Source organism: Oryx dammah, unplaced genomic scaffold (assembly GCF_014754425.2).
Source record: "Oryx dammah isolate SB20612 unplaced genomic scaffold, SCBI_Odam_1.1 HiC_scaffold_25, whole genome shotgun sequence".
In the NCBI taxonomy this organism is placed as follows: Eukaryota; Metazoa; Chordata; class Mammalia; order Artiodactyla; family Bovidae; genus Oryx; species Oryx dammah.
The window spans coordinates 105059672-105074546 of NW_024070209.1; the positions used below are offsets into that span (position 1 = coordinate 105059672).

The 14875-nt window shown below is 59.3% G+C and overlaps 1 protein-coding gene across 4 annotated transcripts in view; it reads right to left on the reverse strand.

The window, feature by feature from the left end:
• Nucleotides 1–384: 384 nt before the first annotated feature.
• The window catches only part of PNPLA7 (patatin like phospholipase domain containing 7), a 79604-nt gene continuing 65113 nt past the window's right edge, over nt 385–14875 (reverse strand). For 3 of the 4 annotated variants that reach the window (XM_040225655.1, XM_040225653.1, XM_040225657.1), the window contains 12 exons: nt 13113–13295; nt 12474–12592; nt 5579–5735; nt 3742–3858; nt 3532–3601; nt 2859–2975; nt 2239–2387; nt 1744–1896; nt 1556–1666; nt 1180–1327; nt 873–976; nt 385–735 (listed from right to left, as the gene is read on the reverse strand). In XM_040225655.1, the coding sequence (XP_040081589.1) occupies nt 703–735; nt 873–976; nt 1180–1327; nt 1556–1666; nt 1744–1896; nt 2239–2387; nt 2859–2975; nt 3532–3601; nt 3742–3858; nt 5579–5735; nt 12474–12592; nt 13113–13295 (1461 nt within the window). In that variant the 3' untranslated portion in view covers nt 385–702. The remainder of the gene's footprint in view (nt 736–872; nt 977–1179; nt 1328–1555; nt 1667–1743; nt 1897–2238; nt 2388–2858; nt 2976–3531; nt 3602–3741; nt 3859–5578; nt 5736–12473; nt 12593–13112; nt 13296–14875) is intronic. The other variant, XM_040225656.1, reaches the window with a different exon arrangement.

Here is a 14875-nt window from a genome sequence, read left to right on the forward strand (position 1 = left end):
ACCCACGTGCCCCGCTCGGAGACCTGCAGGGACCGTGGACCCCAAAGTCAAAGGCTTGACAGGTCTTATTTTTTTGTACAAAAGGAGTCCCTGGCGCTATTTAATGATCAGTAAAGCAAAGCGCCCAGGTCATCTTAGGGAAAAATCTTGTGCGTACAAAGCAGGAACAATGCCTGAGAGCTCCGGGGGGCTTCATGCTTGGCTAGGCGGATACCAGCACCATCCCGACCTTGGGTGCCCTGCCTGCCTGGCTGTGGGTCCCAGGGTCCCACGCGGTGACCTCACAGGCAGGCAGGCAACACTATCACTATCCCCTCCAGGGTCAGGACTGCCCATCTTGGTGGGGGCCCCGGCCCCAGGGACCTCAGCCCAGGGACCACATGGCCCACATAATCGGATCTACCTTTATTGATAGGCAAAGCAGAAACACGGGGGCTCCAGCACGAGAGGCCACAAGGGCTGACACAGCCCCGACGACTGCTGCGTGTGCAGGGATGTCAGGGCCAGCGGCCCTCCAGGAGAGGCCAGGGCAGAGTGGTCCCAGAGGGACACTCCACACGGGGCCCCAGCGGGTCTGCAGGAGCTAGGCACTCTGAGACGGAGCCACGGGAGGTGCTGGCGTCAGGGCGGAAACTTCTCCCCATCTTAGTCAGAGAGCTGGGGTGCTGAGGAGTCCTCGGGTATTCTGGGGGCAGCCAGACCTCAGTGCTGATGCTGAAGCGAGGGCTCATCCTCCTGTTAGTAAACAGCACATGGTCAAGGTCAAGGTGGGGGCAACCCTGGAAGGCAGCAGGGAGGGAGCAGCTGGCCTGCCTTGGAGCCCTCAGCGCGCGTGGCTCAGCCAAGGGGCACAGGGTGTCCAGGCAGCTCACCAAGTCGGAGCCCTGGTCGGCTGGGGCGCTTTGGAAGTCAACGTACGCGTCCTTGGGGCCTCCCAGCAGCACCTCCTCATACTCGGTCTGGTAGTCAGACTCATCTGGGCAGAGAGCAGCGTCACCTCCTGAGAGCAGGGGCAGGGGCCATACACAGGCAGGGGTCCCGCTGCGCAGCCAACCAGGTCTAGGGGCTGCCAGAGGCAGCCTGGTGCCCAGGGCAGCTTACTGAGAGTGAGGGTCAGGAGGGGACGTTGCCACCACCACCCCCAGCTGTTGGGCATGTATGTCTCGGGATCCAACTCACCGTCCCCTGCAGCCACCTTGGCAGGCTCGATACGCGATACAATCTCAGCAAGGTCCGTGAAGGAGGCGTTGGGGCAGGTGAGGACCTGGGGGTGGAGGCGAAGAGGACATCTGACCTGCTCCTGCCTGCACCCGCCCTCTCTGTGACCCTGCGTGGGGGATGGTGGAGTCCTGAGCAGCCCCACTCCAGTGCCTCTCTCCCACCAGAGCGCTTCCCGGGGGACAGTCAGAAGAGGCCCCTGCTGTCTGGCCCCTGGGAGGGACAGGGGGCACCTGCCCTCCTGATTGGCTGAGCGGGGGTGCCAGGTGCCGCAGGGGGAGGACCAGCACCAGGGGAGGGGCCTTGGCGGGGTGCGGCCGCCTGCTCGGGCACTCACTTCGCTCCCCTTCGTCTTGCTCGTCCCTTGCCGGTCCTGCAGCATCTTCTCCAGCACGCCGCTGCGACCCCAGATGTCAAACACTGTCCGGCCATGCTGGTACCCCACCTCCTGCACACACACGGGAACCCCATGACGAGGGTGGGAGCGCCAGGAGGCCCGGGGGCGCAGCCGGCCTGGACACTCACACAGATCTCATCAAACTTGCTGAACTCCAGGGTGCCATAGCCGTCAATCGGGGGGCGCAGGTACTCGCAGTACTCACTGGTCTTCACCATCTCCAGCTGCCGGACACAGCATACGTAGGCTAGGCGTGTCTGGATCTCAGCCATGTTCAGCACCTGCCAGGCCGCAACACCGAGCGTGGCTGTCCTGTCCCCACGTGGCTGCTGGCCTCCGTCTGGGCGTGGCCTCTGTGTCCTCCCTGGCCCCTGCATCCCCGCCCTCCCCATGGGGAGACTACTTCTGCTGGACCTGGGGGAGGGGGCTGGGCACCCACCAGGGGGTCTGGAGCCTTTACGCATGTCCCCCTCTCCAGAGCTGGCCCCAGGCAGGCAGGGACCATCCCTCGCTGGGCCCAGAGCCTGGAAGACACTACTCCCTCCCTGCCCATCTCAGGGTCTCAGGGATGTGGGCACCAGGGCGTGGGGAGGAGGGGCCAGAGCAGGCAAGGCTGGGCCCACCTTGACCTTCGTGGCCAAGGGATTCCAGCGCTTCCACAGGAGCCACCATCCCGAGAGCGCGTCCCCGTAGTTGGTGAGGTCTGTCTCATCCCGGCTGCCCACGTCAATGGCGATCACCACCTTTGCCCCCATTGACCTGGCCACATCCGCTGGGGAGGAGGTGGCCTGGTAACCAGTGGGGACAGGTGCACAGAGCCCTTGGTGGGAGCACAGCTGAGGGGAGGTTGGGGTAGAGCTAGGGGTGGGGGCAGAGCCTGCCTGAGAGGCGCTGGGGCAGCACACGGGCCGGGGGGGGCGGGTCTCCTCTCCATTGTCACCCCGGGGCCTGTGCAGGGGCTGGAGAGTGCAGAGCTGTCCAACAGGTGGCCGGCATGCCCCAGGAGGGGCTGTGCCCATAGCAGCCCCGACACCTGCAGGCTGTTAGTTCTCGCTGTGGGCACAGATGGGCCCTAATTGCACCGACCGCCACTTGGCCTCGCTCTGAGTTCTGAGCACCGCAGAGCCGGCGACGGAGCCATCTGCCTGCAGCGTGCCTGCGTGCCTCCTGCACTGCCCTGCCAACGGGCACACGGAGCCATGGGGTCAAGGCAGGCGGGCGCCCCTCCCCAGCCACCCAGTACCTGGGAGGTTGTTGATGTAGCCCCCATCCATCAGCAGGTGCCCGTCTTTGGGGTCGCAGAGTGGAGGCATGTAGCCCGACAGGGACATGCTGGCACGCACGTACCTCCACAGCGATCCTGGAAGGGCGTGCAGAGGGGTCCAGGAGAGGGAAGCAGACTTCCGCTGCTATCAGCTCAGAGCCTCGCCCAGACAGGTCCTGAGCCCCCTGCACACCTGGCCCGGCAGAGGGCGCCAGGCCGGGCAGAGGACACCCTTCCTGGGCACCCTCCTCCTCGGAGGAGCTGGCAGGGCCGGACTTGCTCCGGGGCTCCCCACGTGTCCCCGGCTACGACCTTCTGCTGGCTCTGCCACCCCACTCACTTCCAACCAGACTCATTTTAAGGAGCTCCCCAACACTCTGGCCTGGAAAAGGGCCCTCAGCTGCCCACCATGGGGCGGCTTTCCCAGGGATCCCCATCGAGCAGTGCCAGACCTTGAGTGCAATCTGTGCACCGCCATGACCCTCATGCCCCACTCTGCCCCCCCATCTCCACTGACCCTGTAGCCTTTGGGCCCGCAGCAGAGTCATCTTGTTCAGACCTCCCCGAGTCCCTCGCCTCTTCTGGGGGGTACTCCTTCCCTGGAGCCACTCCGCCCCGGCTGGGAACGTGCGTCCAGGGAGGAGGCACTCACCGTCCGTGTGGACCCGCATGGCCGAGGCAGAGATGTCTGTGGTGACGGCGAAGTACGGGATCCACAGGTCCTGTGAGGAGACAGGACTCAGACAGACCAACCTAGGCTGCCAGCCCTTGATTCTCAGGGCCCAGGGCGTCTAGACCCAGGCAGCCGGAGACCATGGACTCTGCTAGGGCTCCCAAGGCAGTCCTTGCCAGGGCGGGGCACCTCAATCTGCCTGTCCTTGAAGACGCTGGAGATGCTGCTGTTCAAGCCAGCCCCCGAGAACACGGAAGTGATGGGGTAGGTCAGGTCCAGCATGGTCTTCACCATCGACATCGTGTCCTGGGGGGGCACACAGGGGACATGTGAGGCCCCCGCAGAGGAAAACGGGTGCACACCCCTGCCTGTAGGCAGAGGCAGCAGCCAGCCCCGCGGGACCACCAAGAACCTGCATCAGGAGAAGGGAGTGGGCACACGGGCACCCCTGCTTCCTGCAAGCAGAACAGAGGCCTCCTGGAAGCACCCAGAGCCTGGGGGGGAGCAAACGCCGCAGCCTGAGTGGCAGGGCCTGGAGGTCCCAGGGGAGCAGCCGCTGACCCCTGGCAGGCTTGACCCACTGGGCCCTTGCTGCCGGCTCAGAAGGGCCGGCTCTGGGCACGCTGGGATGAGGCCATCCAGGCCCAGGGCTGGCTGCATGCCCACCGCTGCCCAAGCCTGCGTGCCAGGGCAGGCGCTCCATCCCCCCCGACAGAAGCAGGGCCCCGCCAAGGGCCTCACTGCCAAAGCTCCAGGACACCGGGGAACAGAGGCCCGCCATCCTCAGTGAGGCTGGACAGCTTGGCCTGTGAGCACAGGACCAGGAGCGCCGGACCTCTCAGGGCTCGGGGTGAGGAGGAAGGGGCCTCCTCCCTCCCCAGACAGACCTGCGAGGGCAAAGCTCAGGCAGGGGCTGCAGGTGGAGGGGCACGTGCCCAGGCACTCGCGTGGGGACCAGGATGAGCAGGACCACACGTGCTCTTGGAGGACAGGGACCTGGGCGGCCCGGCACCCCCAGGCTCCTCTGTGGCCAACAAGCCCCTCCCTCCTGAGGAAGCCCCTGCTCAGCACCGCCCCCCACGCCCCTCCACGGGCCCACAGGCAGGGCCGCAGGGCAGCCTGCGGGTTCCAGCCCCACACGCTCGCAAGGGCTGCCAGCAGGCTCCCGTGGCTCAGCGCACACTCAGGACGGCAAGCCATCAGGCCCGCAGCTCCATGGCTGCTCCCACAGCCCCAAACCAGCAGGGCGGAGAAGGGAGAGACCTGCCTGGCTGTCTCTGGCCCCTCACTGTCCCCTGGGGCCACTGTCCTCAGTGACAGGAGCCTCGGGGACACGCGCACTGGGCAGACGGCCTGCTCTGAGAGCTTCTGTGCAGCGCGCGACCGGCTCCTTTTCTTTTAAAAATGAGAATGCGCTTCCGAGCCCTCTCACGGCCTCAGCCTGGGCTCTGTCCTGCTCCCCCTCTCCAGACAGAGCTCTTAGGAGGCGGGTGACGTGCCCCTCTGTTCCGCCGGGGCCCCAGATTCCGGGCTGTCCTCTGGCACCCGTTCACTACGGGGCCCACTGTGTCAACGACGTGTACTTCCTACTCTCTGACATTTGGGGGTCTCACACACCCAGGGAGAGAGACAGCCCAGGGCCCACCCAGCCCTTCCAGAGTCCACACCCAACCCCCTCTACCTACCGCACATGCCAAGCCTGAATACCTCAGGGCCAGATGCCAGACAACAGAGGACAGCCCAGATCCACAGGAATCACTGGAGCGGGCGGGTCTCAAGCTGTGCGCCCTGCCCTGCCCTGCCCTTGCCACACAGACTCCCAGGCCAGGCCTCCCCCGCCTGCCTACCAGCACTGGTCCCCGGTGGGCGTGGAAGTACGGTGTACCGTGGGTGCACGTCCTCAGTCACCTTTACAAGACTAGGCGCCAGAGCCCCCGCCCCCAGCACCGAAGCCCTCGCTGGCCAGCCATGCTGCAGAGCCACCTGTCCCCAGGCCCCTGCCGGCCCTGCCCCCACAGGGCCTCACCTCCGCCCACTGCTTGGCCCGGATGCGGATCTGGCCGTAGCTGCGTTCCTCCGAGTACAGGGCGCCCATGAAGGCCCCGATGGACGTCCCTCCGACCATGTCCACCGGGATGCCGCACTCCGTCAGGGCCCGGATGATGCCCACCTGCGCGCAGCCCCTACACCGACAGGAGCAGGAAGTCAGCGCCCACTCTGCCCGCCAGGACCCAGGACGGCCGTCCTGTCCTGCCCACCCCTCAGCGCCCACGTCCTGCACACGTTGTGGGAAGTGGGGCAACGGTGGCAACTCGGACAGGGGCAGCGACGCTCCTGAGCAGCAGCCGGCGCTCAGCCTCCTTGTGGGGGCGCTGGGGCTGGCTCTGGGTCAGGCGAAGGCTCATCTCTCCACTTCTGCGGGGTGTCCACCACACAACCAGAAACAGCACTTGGCAGGAGCAGAGACCCCAGGCCTGCAGCGGGAGTAGGGACAGATGGTAGGAGCAGACAGAGCGACACCCAAGAGACAGGGAGGGCGGGAAGGTCTGGAACCGACGACTGACATCGGGCCTTGGGTTCCAGGAGCATTCTGAACGCAGAGCATGAATTCAGAAAGCAGTACCATTTCTTCACCTTAAAACCCAAGGTGAAGAAAACTTTAGACCAGACTGAGAACAAAATGGCATGTTACCTCCAAGGGGCAGCACCCAGAGCTGCGGCCTGCCCGCGCTGGCTGGGAGATTGCGGCCTTGCCACCCGGCCCTTCTCAGACAGCGTCTGCTGGCCCATAAGTCAGGAAAGAAACAACAGCTTAAATCGAAGAGGGCAAAATTAAGGAAATAATAAAGACCAGAAATTAACGAACCAGAAAACAAACATGATAGACAGGACCCTGAAAACTACAAGTAGGTGCTTTGAAAAGATGAATTCAGTTGATAGCTCCTGGTAAGACTGATCCAGAAAAGTAAAAGTAGGAGGAGAGAGACGTGCGGGTGGGACAGAGAAGGGAGACAGGCGGTTGTCATAACTAACCTCAGCACTGAAGAAGGGAACATTGTACAGACACTCCAGTTAAGAAGTTAATAGCAACCTTGTGCCTTAAGTAGGAAAAATCAGATAAAATGGACACGTTCATAACACAAGTTATGAATGACACAGCTTCCCAGACCCGGCCCTAAAAGCAGAGAACCCAGATCGCCCTACAACCATCACAACAGTGAATTTTTAATTCCTGAATCCTCACAAAATTTCATGTCCAGACGGTTCCACTAGTGAATTGTACTCAACATAAGGAAGAACACCAGGGGCTGCGTGAGACCTTCCAGACAACAGAGGCGGCGGACAAGCCTGCCTGCACTTCCGCTGAGGACATGCACGGCCCGCTTCCCGCGGACCCGGGGGCCTGGCAGGCACGGTGGGGCCACAGGCCGCGGAGTCTGTCCCAAGGAGGTGGCGCGAGAATCACTCAGTGTGATCCATCGTATCAACAGAATAAAGGAGTAAATCACAGAATCCCACAGACCCAGAAAAACATGCCCCCGTGATAAAAACTCGGTCGGCTAAGAACAGAAGGCACACCCTCAGTCTGGTACGGGGCGTCTCAGAGACCAGCAGCTGCGCAGCACTCAGCCATTAAAGGGGGTGCGGTCCTGACGCTGCGGGCAAGGCAACGGCTCGCTCAACACCTGCTCAGACCTGCGGGAAGCTCTAACCAGGGCAACAAACGAGGAAGAGAAGCAAAGGCACGTACGTACTTTGCAAAGAGAGAGGAAATACTCTCTTTATTCTTCGAAGATGTAACTGTATGTATAAAAAATGCAAAAGAACTACAAAAAAGGAAACGGAAGAAATGAATTCACCGAGGTTGTAAGACAGTGTATTTACAAATATCGCTTGTGTTTCTACATACCAGCAACAGACAGTGTAAAATGAAATTTGAAGCAGACCACTTACAATAGCAAAAACCCGTAAAATACTTGGATGATTCTAAACTTTACACGGAGGTGCAGAGGAATGAGGACGATCAAAACAGTTCAAGGAGAGGGAGGGCGAAGGGCCACACTGCCTGACGGTCTCCTACAGAGGCGCCCTGCAGAGCCAGGGCAAGGGCGGTGACACACGGTGCGGTCAGGACAGCAGGCCCCAGCGCAGCCCTCACCTGGGCAGGTGCTGGCATCTGAGCCGGGTGCCGTGGCAGCTTAGCAGGGAGGGAGCGATGTGAGGGAGAAGACCCTCACCCACCGAGAGCTCCGCCATTCAGAGACGGCAGCTGTGGGCAGATCGCAGGCCCAGAACCACAAACTTCGAGAAGATGAGGCCCCAGCAAAGCCCCCCGAGCCCCAGAAGTTAAACTGTAAGAACCCGGGAAATCCCACTTCACCAGGCTAAAATGAGCTCATCAAAAAAAAAGCCACTAGGAAAGCTGTGGTACATAGACACAGTGGAGTATTACTCAGCCATTAAAAAGAAGACATTTGAGTCAGTTCTAATGAGGTGGATGAAACTGGAACCTATTATACAGAGTGAAGTAAGCCAGAAAGAAAAACACCAACACGATATACTAACACATATATATGGAATTTAGAAAGATGGTAACGATAACCCTGTATGCGAGACAGCAAAAGAGAGACAGAGGCTTAGAACAGTCTTTTGGACTCTGTGGGAGAGGGCGAGGGTGGGACGATTTGGGAGAATGGCACTGAAACATGTATAATATCATATATGGAACAAATCGCCAGTCCAGGTTCGGTGCAGGATACAGGATGCTTGGGGCTGGTGCACTGGGACGACCCAGAGGGATGGTACGGGGGGGGGGGGGGGGGGGGGGGGGGGGTTCAGGATGGGGAACATGTGTATACCCGTGGTGGATTCATGTTGATGTATGGCAAAACCAATATAATATTGTAAAGTAATTAACCTCCAATTAAAATAAATAAATTTAGATTAAAAAATAAATTAAAAAAAAAGCCACTAGGAAACAAAAGTCACAGACTGGAGACAGTATCAGTAATGAACACATCTGGCAGAAGACTTGTATCCAGACCACACACAGCCCCTCCAGCAACACAGCAGAGGGCACGCTGCCAGGAAAGGAGGCCCCGGAGCCCGAGTGTAGGGATGCAGACCAGGCCCCAGCGGCACCAGGAGTATGGCCACGCTCGCCCTGAAAAGGCCAAGGGTGACAGAAGCGTGGGCAGCCCAGGCTCTCACAGCCTCTGGGGTGTTGGATATATTCAGCTACTCCAGGCAGAGGTGGTCCGCTCCTAGGTGTTATCGGAAGACGCGTGTGCATACGCTGACAGCCATTCTGTGCACAGTAACCGGACCCAGCACGCAACCCAGACGGCGCTGACAGGAGGAGGACCAGCACAGCGTGGAGCCCAGAGTCCAGGCAGCGACGCCACAGGTGCAGCCGGGGCACACAGACAGCACGAGGCACACAGCTCAGGGACCGGGCAGACACAGGCCAGCAGGGCGGAACCCTCAGCAGGCAGGCACCAATATTCTCAGAGAAGCTCAAACTGTGAGACCCAGGCACTTCAAGTTCTTTCAGAAACACGAGAATGAAGAGACTCGCCTGCAAGACCCAAAGGGAACAGGCCTTGGGAACAAAATGACATTGGACTTCACAGCAATCCTAGAAGCTACACGGACAATAGAAAGAACTCCCAGGGAAACCACTTCCACCCAGAATCCCACAACCAGACTCTCCTGCAAGTGTGCACAGAACCAGCACACTCTCTGCTAAGCACGCTCCTGGCATCTGCTCTCAAGGAAATTTCTAGAGGAGTAACAGGCAAATTTGGCCTTGGAATGCGGAATGAAGCAGGGCAAAGACTAATAGAGTTCTGCCAAGAAAATGCACTGGTCATAGCAAACACCCTCTTCCAACAACACAAGAGAAGACTCTACACCTGGACATCACCAGATGGTCAACACCGAAATCAGATTGATTATATTCTCTGCAGCCAAAGATGGAGAAGCTCTATACAGTCAACAAAAACAAGACCAGGAGCTGACTCTGGCTCAGATCACGAACTCCTTATTACCAAATTCAAACTGAAATTGAAGAAAGTAGGGAAAACCACTAGACCATTTGGGTATGACCTAAATCAAATCCCTTATGATTATACAGTGGAAGTGAGAAATAGATTTAAGGGCCTAGATCTGATAGATAGAGTGCCTGATGAACTATGGACTGAGGTTCGTGACATTGTATAGGAGACAGGGATCAAGACCATCCCCATGGAATAGAAATGCAAAAAAGCAAAATGGCTGTCTGGGGAGGCCTTACAAATAGCTGTGAAAAGAAGAGAAGTGAAAAGCAAAGGAGAAAAGGAAAGATATAAGCATCTGAATGCAGAGTTCCAAAGAATAGCAAGAAGAGATAAGAAACACTACAGGGCCTTACTAGACGTCACTTTGAGTAAATTTCACTAAAAATGCTGCGGCAGACCAGCTGCTCCAGGCGCCTCGCTGCCCCAGCCCACAGAAAGCACCCGAGTGCCCCTTCACCTGGCAACTCTGAGCAAATTGCCTGGCTTCCAGGCCCACTAGCTCAGCGTTCATGTAGAAACATGGCACCCAGTGTCAGCATATGGGGTCCCTCCCGGCAGCCGGAGGCCCTGACCCCAGCCCAGCCCTCAGGGCGAGGCGGCAACAGGCGGCAACATGCACTGTGAAGGAAGATGAAACCAGGGAGGAAGCTGGAGTCGGGGGCAGGGTCCCCCAGAAGAGCAGCAGACCACTTCGCCCCACTTTCCCTTCCCTAAGGGCCCATCCCTTCCCTAAGGGTCTCGGGCCAGAGCTTCGAGCCCCAGCATCTCCAGTCCTACGGAAGCGAGGAGTGTTGAGTCCAGTTAGACAAGCAGTTCTGAGGCTCACCTGCATTCTCTCTCAGACCTCATCCAGCTGTGATCAGCCAACGAGTGGAGGAGCTGAGCAGGGCGTCCGCCCTCTGGGCCCCTCTCTCCTCCAGCTCACTCTGGAAGGGGTGTCCTCTGGCCAAGGGAGGTGGTAAGCCAGGCCCCTCCAGTGGGCCCCAGGGACAGGTGGCCAGCCCAGGGAGTGCCCTGATGTCCACCGCGGCCAGGGGCGTGAGCTCCAGCCTACAGGGCACCCTGGCCCTGCGACCCGCCCTCGGGGAGCAGGGGTCCAGTACAGATGCTGCCCTACCCCTCCGTGCACCACTGCTTCAGCCGGCGGCCTGGGCCTGTCGCACCCTCACTACACACCTGCCGCTCCATTTCTGCCCCGCGTGTAAATTTCTCTTTAACACATGTCAGAAGGGCAGCAAGTGTCAGGACAACCTGGGGTTCAAGCTGTTTGGGCTCAACATCCTTAAAGGAACCCACCCACCAGCCCAAGGAGCTAAAGGCTGCTTCAGAGGGTCGTGAGCAGAGCAGATCCCTGTTTTGTAAAGCGGAGAGAGGCTCACCTGCAGGCCAGAGGAAAGAGGGGGCCGTCAGGAGAGACATACTCTTCTGCGGCCTTCGTGGAGGGTCACAGCTGTGTGTGGGCAGCACACAGGGACCCATGCCCACACCCATGCACACACACCCATGCCCATGCACCTACACACACACACACACAGCCACGCACACACACCCACGGCCATGTACACACACACACACAGCCACGCACACACACCCATGCACACAGCCACGCCCATGCACACACACACACACCCCCATGCACACACACACACACCCATGCACACACACACACATGCGCACCCATGCACACACACACACACCCACGCCCATGCACACACACCCACGGCCATGCACCTACACACACACAGCCACGCAGACACAGCCACGCCCTTGCACCTACACACACGCAGACGCACCCATACTCATGCACACACACATCCACACCCATGCACACACACCCACGCCCTTGTACCTACACATACACAGCCACGCACACACACCCACGCCCTTGCACCTACACACACGCACACACCCACACCCATGCACACACACACACACAGCCACTCACACACACCCATGCCCTTGCACACACACACACACAGCCATGCACACACACACCCACGGCCATGCACCTACACACACAGCCATGCACACACACACAGCCATGAACACACACCCACACCCTTGCACCTACACACACGCAGACACACCCACACCCATGCACACACACATACACAGCCACTCACACACACCCATGCCCTTGCACACACACACACACAGCCATGCACACACACACCCACGGCCATGCACCTACACACACAGCCATGCACACACACACAGCCATGAACACACACCCACACCCTTGCACCTACACACACGCAGACACACCCACACCCATGCACACACACATACAGCCACGCACACACACCCATGCCCTTGCACCTACACACACAGCCATGAACACACACCCACGCCCTTGCACCTACACACACGCAGAGACACCCACACCCATGCACACACACACCCACACCCATGCACACACACCCACAGCCACGCACACACACCCACACCCTTGCACCTACACACACACACAGCCACGCACACACACCCACGCCCTTGCACCTACACACACGCAGACACACCCACACCCATGCACAAAGCCATGCACACACACCCATGCCCTTGCACCTACACACACACACAGCCATGAACACACACCCACGCCCTTGCACCTACACACAGACACACCCACACCCATGCACACACACCCGTGCCCTTGCACACACACACACACAGCCATGCAGACACACCCACGCCCTTGCACCTACACACACACAGCCATGCACACACAGCCACACCCATGCACACACACATACATGCCAATACACACAGCCACGTACACACACTCTAGCCCATGCTCCTACACACACCCACACATCCACACACCCACATCCAGGGAAGGGCATGGGAAGCAGAGGGACTCACCTTGCTCCCCCTCCCCCAAGGACCAAGGCGATGGCATTGCCGGTCAGCACTCTCGCCAGGCGGGAGAAGTCCGAGTGCCGGTCCGGGCGCCTCTGGCAGACCCGCTCGTACAGTTCCACCTATAAGAGAGGCCAGCAGAGAGAGCCAACCTGACCCGCTGCTCTCCCCAACTCCTGACCCAAAGCTGTCTCCAGGACACGCCGGTGGTTCTGAGCTGAGCCATCAGCACCTCAGTGCCTGGGCTCGCCTGGGAGGGCCCCACGGCCCTGGGCCTCACCGACACCTGCCACCCCACGCAGAGGGTGTGCGGGGCCTGGATGTCTGGGCGTCGACACCATGGTCAGTTTGTGTCCACCGTGCTGCGGGGCCCTTGCTCCCACCGTGGCCCGTACCCAGTCTCCAGGGTGAGGACCCCAAGGAAGAGGTGCCTCAGGATTTGCGGCTTTTTTTGTCCAAAGGAGGAGGGAGGGCCAACCTGAGGCCCCTGGGCTCAGCTCTGGCACCAAGTGGGGGCTCCTCCATCAGCGGTGCCTCCACACAACAGTCAGGCTCAAGCAGAACTGAGAGCCCCATCAGTGCTGCGGGCTGGGGTCAGAGGTGGAGGGAGGGCAGGAGGCAGGCCCCGGGGCCCCAGCTCACCAGCTTGGGCAGGCTCCTCCTGGAGAAGACTCGGCGAGGGCAGCAGAGGTGCAGGTGGCCGGAGCACCAGCCCCGCATGTTGAGCCAGTCCACGGTGCGGGCCGGCGCGGGCCCATCCTGCCGGTGCAGCAGTACCAGCTGCTTCTGGGCGCGCACGGCCGAAGTCTCCAGCATCCGCTCCAGCTGAGGGAGAGTGGAGCTGCGAGTCAGCCAGCCCAGCAGAGCCCCGGCCTACGGCGGCCCCAGGCTGGACACCACCTCGCTCATCAGCCTATATGGGTTGCGGCACCGGCCTGGCTGTAGTGTGCTGGGCCCTTCCTCTGTGAAGCTGGGCCCTTCCTCTGTGAAGCCGGGCCCAGGGGGTTGCAGCTGCGTGCCCGCCGCACTCTGGGGGCCTGCAGGCAGGGAGGGCACCGCCCTCTGCTTCTCTAACATGGCCTTGTGAACACACGCTGCAACCTTCTTCCGCAAAGCGGCGCCGCTCCTGACAGAACTGGAACCCGCAGCAGAGCTGACGAGTTTGTAGCTGACCCAGGACGGGGCGGAACATGAGGTGAGAACAGAGGACGGACACAAAGCAAAGAGGTGATGACTCCACCTGACGCCCGGCAAGCTGGAGACGGTGGGACTCCGGGTGCAGGGCGATGAGCACGGGGCCCCAGGCCTTGCCTGACTGCAGTGGGGTCTGGCAGCTCTGTGAACCTGAAGACACAGCCTCTGGCTCAGCAGCTTTTCTAGGTGGCGCCCTGAAGACACCCTTGCACACGCGTGTAGTAAAGAACTTTCACAGTCTGCTGACAGAACAGACAGATGGTGGGGCATTCACAAATAGAAACTAAACAGCCATAAGCCGAGTAAAACAATATGGATAAAACTCAGAATTGTGAGCACTGAGGAAAAAAGGGGATTTCAAGATGGGACAGGCTTCAGCAGCGTGTGAACTGAGAACTTCCAGATGTATAAGCTGGACTTAGAAAAGGCAGAGGAACTAGAGATCAAATTGCCAACACCCGCTGCATCATAGAAAAAGCAAGGAAATTCCAAAGAACCGTCTACTTCTGCTTCATTGACTACACTGAAGCCTTTAATGGTGTGGATCACAATAAGCTGTGGAAAATTCTTAAAGATATGGGAATACTAGACCACCTTACTTGCATCCTGAGAAACCAGTATGCAGGTCAGAAAACAACAGGTAGAACCTTACATGGAACAACTGACTGGTTCCAAATTGGGAAAGGAATACAACAAGGCTGTGCACTGTCACCCTGCTTATTCAGCTTACATGCAGCGTGCGTGCGCGCTTACTAAGTCCCTTTAGTCGTGCACGATTATTTGTGACCCCAAGGACTGCAGCCCACCAGGCTCCTCTGTCCATGGGATTCTCCAGGCAGGAATAGTGGAGTGGGTTGCAATGCCCTCCTCCAGGGGACCTTCCTGACCCAGGAATCGAACCCGTAGCTCCTGCACTGCAGGCGGGTTCTTTCCCCCTGAGCCAGCCGGGAAGCCCATATGCAGAGTTCATCACGCAAAACGCTGCACTGGATGAACCACAAGCTGGAATCAAGATTTCCAGGAGTAACACCAACCCCCAGATATGCAGATGATACCACTCTAATGGCAGCAAGTGAAGAGGAGCCAAAGGGCCTCTTGATGAGGGTGAAAGAGGAGAGTGAAAAAGTTGGCTTGAAACTCAACATTCAAAAAACCTAAGATCATGGCATCCAGTCCCATCATTTCATGGCAAACAGAAAGGGAAAAACTAG